The sequence below is a fragment of the Apium graveolens genome, unplaced genomic scaffold (assembly GCF_009905375.1).
Source record: "Apium graveolens cultivar Ventura unplaced genomic scaffold, ASM990537v1 ctg3747, whole genome shotgun sequence".
NCBI classification, from domain to species: Eukaryota; Viridiplantae; Streptophyta; class Magnoliopsida; order Apiales; family Apiaceae; genus Apium; species Apium graveolens.
This window is the reverse complement of record NW_027418246.1, coordinates 38,039-50,928: the sequence shown is the minus strand read 5'-3', so window position 1 is coordinate 50,928 and position 12,890 is coordinate 38,039. Positions and strand designations below refer to the sequence as shown.

At 35.5% G+C, this 12,890-nt stretch overlaps 2 protein-coding genes across 2 annotated transcripts; one reads left to right on the top strand and one right to left on the bottom strand.

Annotated features, from left to right (window-relative positions):
* Positions 1–4,457: 4,457 nt before the first annotated feature.
* LOC141701339 (uncharacterized) lies at positions 4,458–5,123 on the top strand. The gene has a single exon (XM_074505014.1). The coding sequence runs from the start codon at positions 4,458–4,460 to the stop codon at positions 5,121–5,123; it is 666 nt and encodes a 221-aa protein (XP_074361115.1).
* A 3,571-nt stretch (positions 5,124–8,694) lies between these two features.
* Positions 8,695–11,196, bottom strand: LOC141701337 (uncharacterized). The gene is made up of 3 exons (XM_074505013.1): positions 10,238–11,196; positions 8,880–8,989; positions 8,695–8,792 (listed from the first exon to the last, which is right to left on the bottom strand). The coding sequence occupies exons 1-3, from the start codon at positions 11,194–11,196 to the stop codon at positions 8,695–8,697; spliced, it is 1,167 nt and encodes a 388-aa protein (XP_074361114.1).
* Between the last annotated feature and the right edge of the window lie 1,694 nt (positions 11,197–12,890).

The following is a 12,890-nucleotide window of genomic DNA, read 5'->3' as shown; positions in this document are numbered from 1 at the left end:
ACCCATATATATAAAATGAGATATGATAAGTAATATTTATAACGAGAATAACATATAGAAAATTTTGATTAATATTATAAATTAGTATAATACTTCACAATACTAGGACTCTTTTTCCTACCATGAATTCTAATTTAAAGATACACACTAAGCGTTAACAAACATAAGGAAGATGTCCACAACATATTCTTCACATAATCAAAGTTTTTACTTAATAAATATATTTTAAAATCATAATCTAGACCCTTGACGACCAACGAGAATATATGTATACTCTAGAACTTTGTCAGAGTCTATATATGAGAGTAAACTCATCTGAGTAGAAAAAAATATTTAATGTAAACCAAAAAAATCAGATAAAGTAGAAGAAAAAACATCTGAGGGAGCTATCAATAGAAGTTGAAAATAGTCGGGTATTTCAAGTAATTTATTGAACTTATTGTTTAATAGAAAAAAGTTATAATAGATATTGTTAGTTAATACACTCTATTTTTCATTATATTATTTTCCAAATTTATTCTAAATTCTGATTTATTTAGTTTACATAGAGTAGCTATCGATGTTTGTTCCATCCTTCATAGAGTTTGTAATCCTAATTTATATAATACAAACAGGTTGAGACATCTTTGTTCTGTGTTTATTACAATTCCAAGAATTAAGAAGAAAAAACAAACATGAACATTAATTCTTATATTCATCCTTTCTTGTACAAGTAATTTTACTAATTCTGCACAACTATCACAATGATATAATAGTCATGATAAAAATATTTATTTTACCTATTACTCGGCCACCTACCCTAACTCACCCACAAAATTGATAATCTATAAAGATATTTTATTCAAAAGAATAAATAATAAAGATGCTCTCGATATTAAATTTTGAAAATAAGATGGTTGTGTCCGAACTTGGAATGATGGAATAAATTGTGGACTTAGGAGCTCCCATGAAAACTAATAAAATTTTAATATAGTTGTCCGTTATTTGAGTGTGTGCGTGTATAGATATATCTGATACAATTGTCGATTATTTGTGTGTGCTTATTTATATGAACACACACACATACATATATATATATTAAATTTTATTTTTTACTATTATTTGTGTATTTGTGCATCTTGATCTTGACTACTTAATTTTTGTACATGTTTGTATTTCGTGTTTAGATTGGTTGTAATGATTTACTAAGTTTACTTGATCACCTTGTTTTAACCTTGACCAATTCATTTTCGTTCAAGAGGCATGCGACAAAACAACAAAAATACTACATTTGTCATTAAAGCTCTTGCAAATCAGAAATATCCAATTGTCAAATTAGTTGAGGACACACAACGAGATTTGTACATTACACTATCTAACCTCCTGATATTTCCCAATAAATTTGTAGATGAATTTTCTTTGTATAAATTGAATTTTTCCAAAAATTTGAGTGTAAGTTGGTTCAAATTGGATGAAATGATATAGTGAAGACCAATGAATCTACATGTTACAGCCTTACAATGAGTTTTTAAATTTATTAACGGTTAATAATGAAACCATCTTTTCATTACGGATCAGAAACGTCCAACATGATGTATAAAATATCTGCTTTAGCCAACATATTCAACTTTTGACCGGAAATTATGCGACTGTCTATATGGAAGGATTCTAGAGTTGTGATACTTTGAGGAAGTCAACAAGTACTATACAAATCAATATTTCAGTTGTTGGTTATTTGTGTGTATATTGTAGATTTTCATCCAGTAAACGGTATAAATTCCTAAATATTCGAATTTTATTAGAATTATATGTGTTCATATGTCTTGACTTTGACGACCTATTTTTTGCGGTTTTCATATGACACACGATAAAATATGAGTTGGTAAATTTTCATTGGCTTCTCCTTATTAATTTCAATGAACCCCCTGCATATACAATAAAAAAAACTCCACATATACATTACACATACCCTATTTATGCCCTTGTTCGAATTATATGTTCAATTTTTTAGTAATGATTCAATAATTGTTGAATTTATGAGAATTTGATTATATGATATGGATTGGGGTGTAATACATAGATCAGAAATACTGAAAAGGTGTACATATTTGCTTAAGACTACTCTATCATAGACAAATGAAAAAAGGTACACATCTACCTATGCCTATCCCATCGTAAACACAAGAAAAAAAAGGATGGTAAGACCAATAAAACCAAACATAAGAATTTTACTTGACAATCCAATACCATCACATGAGAGAAACATAAAGCATGTGAGAGAGTCTCTATCAAACAAAGTGAAACCAACATAAAAACCCCAACCAAAATCAATTTATTTAATGTTTAGGAACGAGGAACAAATTGAAAATCACAATCGTGATTTAAACTATATGACAAGGATTGGGTTAATATATGATGATTTATGTAATTTTTAATTAGGTCATATAACAAGACATTGGTGCATTGATTTTATGATAATAGTTAAAATATAGAACAAAAGATCTATAGTTTGAGATGCTATATTATGGTAATTTTTTAGCTGACTAACTCTGGACAAGTTAACGACGAAAACACAATTGATGCACACAACAAATATACACTCGTAGCTTGTGTATGAAGATCATTACTAACATCACAATTGTAAGAATTAGGACGTGGAGAGGAATTTAGGAGAACAAGAAATTAACAACTACTAAGTGTATCATATATTTGAATAAGTAAGACAAATTGATAACAATTGAAGTCATGATGGAAGATGAGATTGTTGGAGACACCAAACCGAGTTCACTTCAATTTTTCTTGGATTTCTCTAGGGTTGTGTTCAATATTTTTGGTCGGTTTCCTTTTCAGTCTGGGTTTTATTGGGACTGGACTACTGGTTTGTCTTATGTAATGTGTTCCTTATTATTAAATTAAAAATTTTAGACATAAGAATTGCGTTGGCCGGTTTTTCGTGTAAAGAGGATGATAATTTTGGATATAAGTTGTCTTCGTAAAAGATATCATTAAAAAGTGGCAATAATTATAGTAAGTAGCTCGTCATACAATTGATGAATTGAAATATATTTTACCGTTTCCATTGAGTAAATTTCAAATTTATAATTTTGGTACAATATAGTAAGATAAGTCATTTGACTACTATAATGCACAATTGTTATTTTTAAATGAACAAGATTCCTCTGTTCGCCACCAATTACCGTGGAAAGAATTGGATTTACTGCTTGCCTGCACCAAAATTACTAAGTGAACATACTAGTGAAGCATTCGACGATAGATTGGTCCAACTGCCGGAAGGATACTGATGGGGAGATTTTAATCCAATCCAAGAAATAGGTTTCTAGGTGTCTTGGATTGAGAAGGATCTATGGATGCCTTTGGTATTTGCAATTGGCAGAGGAAGCCTTTGAACATTTTAACCAAAATAATGTAATGGAATGTACAAAGAGATCCATAGCCATCAGACGTATAATATGCGGGAAATTAATGTGCACAACTAATATTTCGAATGATGTAGATTTTATGGAAAATGTAAGGCTCTACGTGAATAAAATCATTGGCCAATGTACAATTTCAAATTGTATGATCAAATCTATGTTAGCTAAGTTTTTAGTATTTTTATATTTCATTGTGTACGATCAAATATATTTATTTAAAGGTAAGTACGATATGAATAAAATGAGGATCTAAGGTGTCTTCTCGAAACTATCACGCATACTATTTTATATATTATGCATTAAGCAACACACACTATTTTATGCATCATGCACGAATACTGGATATGGAAACGCCTTCCGCGCTATTTATAAATTTTTGACTTTTAGGATATGGGTTGGGCTATAAATCATTTAGTTTTTGATCTTAGTGATTTTTTTTTGTTTGGACGAATGGTTTCTGATTTTTCAAATGCAAAGCTTTCAACAAACATATCTGCATTTCAAGTATACCACGTGCATGACAATTATACAATATTAAGTTATTGTTAATTATGATGGTTATTTTAGAATTTAAATAATACATGACTCTTTAAGAAAAAAAGAGAATTACACGAAAATTATTTTAGTAAATTAACAAGATATAGAAATATTCCCTGATTTACATTTAAGCTTATAATTATACAATAATTATCAGCCAGATCTTTATTTAAAATAGAGTAAATTGAAAATATTAATATGTATTTATTCTTCATAAATCTTATGATTTTTCTATGAAAAGAAAAAGAAAAAGATGAACCGTACATATTCTCATTCTAATCAATTTTGAAATATTTCTTAAAATATCCGGTTCACTACATTAGATATTCACACCAAGTATCTGCTGTAGATGAGCGCTCTTGTCTATGTTTGGTTCTTACTGCTACAAACTCTTCACATTTCCTCTTCAAATTACTCTCTAAACATTTTGTTTCTGTTTCCTCTCAAGTTCCCCTCTCTTGCTCCCACATCTAATCACCTATATACACCTGTAATTCTTTTCAAGTCATGGCAATGGAGACTGAGTTTGAATTCTATGAATTTAAGCATAGGTTTGCCTTGTACGATCCAGCTTCGTATTTCGATGAAAATATTAGCGACCAGCATTTTAATCTTTACTATACCATCGACCGGACACTTTTTTATAGGCTAGTCTGTAAACTTGGTCGTAACATTGATGAATCTATGTTTGTGGTGGCATTCTTAATCTGGCTGGAAAGAATCTGTCATAGCAAGAATGCTTTCCACAAAGTAATTTCTTGTCCATTTCATTTGATTAACCAACTTGCAAATGAGATTGCTGGTTTTTTTATGTGGATGGAGAACAAGGACGTAGGTCAAGAGTTGTTTGATCCTCGTTTGCTTCAGATGTTATGCTCTCGTGAAATCAACGTGCTCTACTTTCGGGAGAAACGGAGTAAGGTCAATGAGAGTGTCAGGAATATAGTCTCTGAAGTTTGTGTGAGGGCGTTTAGAGATATACTGACAAGTGATAGTCAGTTTGTAGATGTTCATGGAGATAGGATGTGGTTTGGTTCTAACACCAATCCAGTTTTTGTGCCACGTCCTCCTTTGTACCACAATGTTGTAGGTCGGTTTCCTCAACCAGGGTTAGGTGCAAACTTGGGTCCTAGAAATTATATGGGTCACTGTAACACCCCCTTCTTAAAATAGAAGGGAAATATTACTTAAAATCCATAAACCTGTAAACATAGCACTAATATATTTCTAACAATAATTAAACAGTCTAAAATCTCCAAAATAATATTAAATCTCCAAAATGTCTAAACCAAATATATAAATGTTGAAATCTCTAATAAGTAATTATGTCTGAATAATGATAGAAGTCTGAAATCCTAAGAACGAAATAAAGGGAGCTCTCCATCACACAGTCCCAGATCCCCCTAAGCACCTGCCAGAAATAAAATACGGCATGAGCCAAACGCCCAGTACGGATTTGGAATACAAATTATAAAACAAAAGATCAGAAATAAATAATCAGCAATTTTCAATAAAACAACAATTTTAAAAATAAGTAAGGCTGAAACAACGAGGGGTTAGGATATTTTATACCGAGATCAGAACAGATACAAATACACACATCATAGGGTACCTAATGTGTGCAACAGAATGGATAATGTGTACGGCATATACAACGTCACCATAAATCAAATCACAAATCAAACTCTGGGTGTACCCACGTATCCTAACAAATATCAAATGCGCAAAAGCTCCTCCCAAGAGCTAACAGAAGGATACGCCGTGACCAATCACACTGTCACAGAAGTGTCATGTCACTGGTGCCGCAATGACATGGCTGTAGTACCCCTACAGCTGGTTAACTCGGTATACCCTATATCACGCTAAGAGTTCAAAATAAATATTCTCGCAAAATTTAAAACTCACCTGAGATAAATGATACAAATTTCCAAAGCAGGTGGGTGTCATAAATAATTTTTGAAAACCGCGTAAACAGATATCTAAATTTTCAAAATCAAATTTTAAAACAATTTTCGGAAGTTAAAACGGTCATAGCAAATATTAACGGAATGAACTGAAAGTAAAACGGAATGAATCAAATAAATAGAATGGACAAGAGGAGTAGCGCTGAATAAAAGGGGACATAATCCGTACCTCGAAATCGCAACTTAATACTAACGAATTACGCAAATGATCCGCTAATTTCTCGGCCTGAATCTAATTATAAAAAAAAATATAATTTATAATTAATATTATTGCTTTTTTAAAAAAAATTATTTCTCAAATAACCCAAAATAAAATTTATATTAGTTAAATTTAACAATTCCTAAGCACGAGTTATATTACTGACAGACACACCACAAACCAGTCATGCTATTATCATACTTTACATACAAGTCTAGTACCAATTTGGAAATGTATGCACTGTGCTATCTAAATTAATTAAATAAAGAATGTTGACATATAGCTTAGCCAAGTCAGATAGGTTAACATGATTCACCGCCAAAATAATAATTGGTTAATTAAAAAAAATAAAAAAATAAATAACAAAGTACATATGCATACTAATAATAGCATTACATGCAAGGATCTCAATTAGTACACAACATATACATGGCATGTCATATGTATATTATAATGACATAAAAGTGACCTTCCTATACCAACTTACAGTAACAATAAAACCAAAGCAAGAAATAACTCATTTAATTATAAAGGAAAAGATTTTAATTTGACTAACATGTACATACTCACTTACATATAATTGTACAATAATCTCACATTATTTTAACAACTCAAGAGACACATGTAACTTACATATATTATCAATTAATTAATAAAATATGTATACTTAAACAAATCCATTGACATTATAAAACTATATCCAAGCCATGCATACGTACTAACAAAACTAAACAAAAAGAAAATATTATTTATTATTAAACAAATATATAATAAAAATTATTATTACATAACCCCGGTTGAACAAAACACGAGCAACAGACCATTTACAAACTATATGAATCAGGGAGTGTACACAAGTCACACGGTCTCATGCTCATCTGTAATAATAACCTTTAATTATTTATACATTCCATATGTTACTCAGAAGACCCTCAATATCGATAAAATATTATATAATTGTAATAGTGATGCATATACAGCCTACACAAATCAACTAGATTACAATCCTACATCATGGCAAGCAGGGGAGAAACTATATGTACCCGATTATTAATTTTAATAACAATTCATGAATAATTACCCGATATTGTGGGCACAGAACTATTGTACCGGGATGAGCCTCTGATCCTCACCTCCTCTCCTCGCTCTCCTCTTCTTTTTCTCGCCGCAACAGTCTCTTGATTATTAGGGTTATAATAATAACATGAGATTTTTATTTAAGAGGTGTGTCTATTATATATAGACCATGTATCACTCCTTTTCCTATTCTAATTACTAACTCAAAATAAATTCTTTTTTTTATTCTTATTCTAATTTGAATCAAATTCATTACTAATTATTATTATTATTATTATTATTATTATTATTATTATTATTATTTTAAATAACTGATATTACATATATACCCTCTTAAAAAGGATTCCGTCCCCGGAATCAAACGAAACTAGATACTCGTACCTGAATCGAATAAATGCGGATATTTCTCACGAATAGATTCTTCTAATTCCCAAGTAGCTTCTCTCTCAGAATGATTTTTCCGCAAAACCTTCACAAACGGAATGGTGTTCTTCCTCAAAACTCGCTCCTCTCGAGATAAGATAGCCTCAGCTTCTTCCTCACAAGAAAGATCCTCTCTAATCTTATGTAATGGGTACTGAACTACGTGTAATGGATGATATTTGTAGCCCCTCAAAACCGACACATGAAACACATTATGCACATGAGATAGTTGTGGTGGCAACGCAACTCTATAAGATACTTCCCCTACTTTCTCCATAACGTCAAAAGGGCCAACATATCTCGGACTAAGCTTTCCCTTCATACCAAAATGCTTCACACCCTTACAAGGCGACACCTTTAAGAACACATGATCACCTGGCTCAAATCCACCAAACTTCCGATGTTGGTCCGCATAACTCTTTTGACGAGATCGAGCTTCCTTCAGACTTTCTTTAACTTTCTCTACCTTCTCATTAGTAATTCTAACTAACTCTGGCCCTTCGATGACTCTCTCACCAACCTCATCCCAACAAGATGGTGCCCTACATCTCCTACCATACAGATCCTCAAATGGTGGCATACCAATACTCGCATGCCAACTGTTATTATACGCAAACTCAACCAGATACAAATATTTATCCCAATCACCTGTCCACTCTAACGCGCAAGCCCTCAACATATCCTCCAATGTCTGAATCGTCCTCTCTGACTGTCCATCGGTCTGCGGATGATAAGCTGTACTGAAATTAAGCCTCGTACCCCAAGCTTGCTGGAATCCCTTCCAAAAACGCGATGTAAACCTCATATCTCTGTCCGAAACTATCGACACAGGCACACCATGCAGTCTAACAATATCTCGCTGAAAAATCTCTGTCAACTCATGAACAGGAGTAGTCTCTCTAATAGGCAAGAAGTGAGCGGACTTAGTGAGTCTATCAATAACCACCCATATGACATCGTTCTTCTTGAAAGTCCTCGGCAAATGAGTCACAAAATCCATAGTAATGTTTTCCCACTTCCAAACTGGAATATCTAGCTGATGCAACAATCCACTAGGCCTCTGATGGTCTATCTTCACTTGTTAACATGTAAAACATTTTCCCACAAATTCTGCTATATCTCCCTTCATTCCACTCCACCAGAAATGCTTCTTTAAATCTCCATACATCTTGGTGGAACCTGGATGAATAGAAAATGAAGAAATATGAGCCTCCTTCAAAATTTCCTCACGAATCGTCGGGTCTGCGGGCACGCACAATTTACTACCCAACCACATCACACCCTCATCATCGACATGAAATTGTGTTTGCTTTCCACCTGCCACCTCGGATCTAATAGCTTCCAAACCTGTATCACTCTTATGAGCTTCTTTAACCCTTGAAACAAGATTCGGTTCCACTTTCAAATTTGCAATGCTACCACTTGATCCTCTAACATACAACTCAACACCCAAGCGCTCCAAATCTGAAATAAGGTGCGGCTGAGTAATGAGAGATGCAACACTCCCCAAGTTCTTCCTACTAAGAGCGTCTGCCACTACATTAGCCTTCCTCGGATGGTACTGAATATTTGCATCATAATCCTTAAGAAGTTCAAGCCACCTCCGCTGCCTCATGTTAAGCTCCTTCTGAGTAAAGATGTATTTGAGACTCTTGTGATCAGTAAAGATGTCACAAGTCTCTCCATAAAGATAGTGTCTCCAGATCTTCAAAGCAAAGACCACTGCTGCTAACTCCAAGTCATGGGTAGGATAGTTTACCTCATAAGGTTTAAGTTGCCTAGAGGCATAGGAAATCACTTTCCCATGCTGCATAGGCACACACCCCAATCCTCTCTTAGAAGCATCACTATAAACCTGAAAACCTCCACTCCCTGATGGCAACACAAGTATTGGAGCTGACACCAACCTCTTCTTTAACTCTTGAAAGCTCTTATCACGATCATCGTTCCACTCAAACTTAATTCCCTTCCTCATTAGCTGAGTCAATGGAAAAGCTATGGAAGAGAAACCTTCCACAAAATGCCTGTAGTAACCTGCCAAACCCAAGAAACTCCTCACCTCCGTCACATTGCTAGGTCTGGGCCAATTAGTAATAGCCTCGACTTTCGCAGGATCCAACTCAATGCCCCTACCAGATACAATATGCCCCAAGAATGCCACTTCCTCCAAACAGAATTCACACTTGGAAAATTTCGCAAACAACTTCTTCTCCCTCAAAATTTCAAGTACAGTACGTAAATGCTCCTCATGCTCCTCTCTGCTCCTAGAGTATATCAAGATATCATCGATGAAGACCACCACAAATTTATCCAGATAATCATGAAAGACCCGATTCATCAAATCCATAAATACCGCTGGTGTATTCGTCAACCCAAAGGACATCACGAGAAACTCATAATGACCATAACGAGTGCGAAATGCAGTCTTCGGAATGTCTTCCTCCCTAACTCGTAACTGATGGTAACCAGATCTCAAATCTATCTTCGAAAAGTACTTCGCCCCTTGTAACTGATCAAACAAGTCATCAATGCGTGGCAAAGGATACCTGTTTCTGACAGTCACCTTATTCAACTCCCTGTAGTCAATGCATAACCTCATGGAACCATCCTTCTTCTTCACAAACAGCACAAGAGCGCCCCAAGGAGACACACTTGGCCTAATAAATCCTCTATCCAACAACTCTTGCAACTGCTCCTTCAATTCTTGCAACTCAAGTGGTGCCATTCGATAAGGCGCCTTGGAAATAGGCTCAGCACCTGGAACTAGTTCAATACTAAACTCCACCTCTCTATGTGGTGGCAAACCTGGTAGCTCATCGGGGAACACATCTTCATACTCCCTCACAACTGGATAATCCTCGATGCGAGGTTCATCCTTCGATGTATCCTTCACGAAAGCAAGGTAGCCATCACAGCCCTTAGACAACAATTTACTCGCCTTTAGAGCAGAAATTAACTTAACATCCCCCTTCGGCTGAGACCCTTGGTATACAAATTCTGGTTTATCTGTATCCCCAAAGATCACCCTTTTTCCTTGACAATCAATTGTGGCACGATGTTCACTCAACCAATCCATACCCAAGATAACATCAAAGTCATGCATCTCCATCGGAAGCAAGTTAACCTTATAATTTCTATCTCCAACAGCTATCGGACACTCTCGATACATATCAGAAATAACAACAGAATTCCCCATCGGGGTAGAAATAGACATATGAGGATATAATAATGAAGGTGCAATGTCAAGATGACGAACAAACGATAAAGACACAACATAATGGGTTGAACCAGTATCAAATAACACATAAGCATCACGTCTACCAACAAGAAGTGTTCCTGAAACGGTACCTGAATTAGCTGCTGCCTGATTTGCCATCAATGCAAACACTCTGGCTGTAGGATTCTGCTGACTTCCACTGCCACTACCACCGCCACCTCCTCCTCCACCAGGGTTGCGTGACACTGTGCAATCCTTTGCCCTATGGGACAAGCTACCACACAAGAAACAAGCCCCGGTCTGTCTGTAACAAGCTCTACCTGGATGATGTCCACCACATGTAGCACAAGGAGCCACTGGAATCATATTGGGGTTTCCCCCATATACTGAGTAACGGCTCTGCCCCTGCTGACGATTCTGCCACTGCCTAGGTTGCTTCTGTCGTTGAAACTGCTGATTCTGATTCTGACCAACATACTGATTCCGGCCGTGGAATGACTGGCAACCCCTATTCTGATTCTGTTCGCGCCACTATCCCTGCTGACCATTCTGACCTCCATACCACTGTCTACCCTGTGCAAAACCCTGATCATCCCTAGTCCTCTTACTACCACTGTTAGACCTGGAAGTCCTGAAATCTATGCACTCCTTCTCAACTTCTTTGCTGCATCAGCCGCCTCTGCCACATTATCAAATTTAAAAGAAATTATGGAACCCCTCAGATGAGACTTCAACCCCCATTTAAATTTATCAGCCCGCTGCGCAGCAGTCCCTGCAACTGTCCCAGCAAATCTAGCCAGCCTTATAAACCTCGCCATATAATCAGTAATGCTCTCATCCTGGTGCTGCATAATAGAATGAAACTCCCTCAAATAAGCCTCCCTATCAGCATTAGAGAAGTACTGCTCATAGAATACTTCCCTGAATCCCTGCCATTCCAAAGCCTCTGCATATTGCTCCCCTTTAGTACCTTTCACTCCTCTCCACCACCTCTGAGCATCGCCCTCCAACTTATACACAGCTAACCTGACCTTCTGAATCTCATCACAACCCAGTGCATCAAAAATCTTCTCGAGATGAACAATCCAATTTTCAGCATCAATGGGAGTCGGTGCTGCACTAAAAGAGTCGGGTTTCTGCTTCACAAACCTCTCCAACCATACAAACGGCTCCAGCTGATGGCCCTGACCATTCTGATTCTGATTACCATTGCCATTCTGATTTCCGTGTCCATTTTGATTTCCCTCTCCATTCTGATTTCCTTCTCCATTCCGATTTCCCTCTCCATTCTGATTTCCTTAGTTTGCCAAAGCCTGCTGTACACCCTGAGCCACTGCTTGCCCTATCATCTCAGTAAGCTGAACGGGGTCAATATGAAAAGGATCACGTCTAGGAGGCATCTGCAATATAAGATAGCGAACGAATGAAGATTACGAGAATAAATATGATGAAGCAGTTATAAACACATTTCAAATGATAAAGCAGAATGAAACGAAATTAAATAGAATACCCATCCTATCGTCTACCCAAACTCACAGGTCAACCTAAGTAGATTTTCTACAAGAAAGAACCTAAGCTCTGATACCATCTCTGTAACACCCCCTTCTTAAAATAGAAGGGAAATATTACTTAAAATCCATAAACCTGTAAATAGAGCACTAATATATTTCTAACAATAATTAAACAGTCTAAAATCTCCAAAATAATATTAAATCTCCAAAAGTCTAAACCAAATATATAAATGCTGAAATCTCTAATAAGTAATTATATCTGAATAATGATAGAAGTCTGAAATCCTAAGAACGAAATAAAGGGAGCTCTCCATCACACAGTCCCAGATCCCCCTAAGCACCTGCCAGAAAAAAAATACGGCATGAGCCAAACGCCCATTACGGATTTGGAATACAATTTATAAAACAAAAGATCAGAAATAAATAATCGACAATTTTCAATAAAACAACAATTTTAAAAATAAGTAAGGCTGAAACAACGAGGGGTTAGGATATTTTATACCGAGATCAGAACAGATACAAATACACACATCATAGGGTACCTAATGC

Coding starts and splice junctions, on each gene's coding strand:
- LOC141701337 (XM_074505013.1), bottom strand. CDS start 11,196: ATGATTCCAGTGGCTCCTTGTGCTACATGTGGTGGACATCATCCAGGT. Junction 8,990..10,237: donor CCTTGGGGCGCTCTTGTGCT/GTTTGTGAAGAA, acceptor TCTTGTTTCAAG/GGTTAAAGAAGCTCATAAGA. Junction 8,793..8,879: donor TGAGGGTGTGATGTGGTTGG/GTAGTAAATTGT, acceptor CTATTCATCCAG/GTTCCACCAAGATGTATGGA.
- LOC141701339 (XM_074505014.1), top strand. CDS start 4,458: ATGGCAATGGAGACTGAGTTTGAATTCTATGAATTTAAGCATAGGTTT.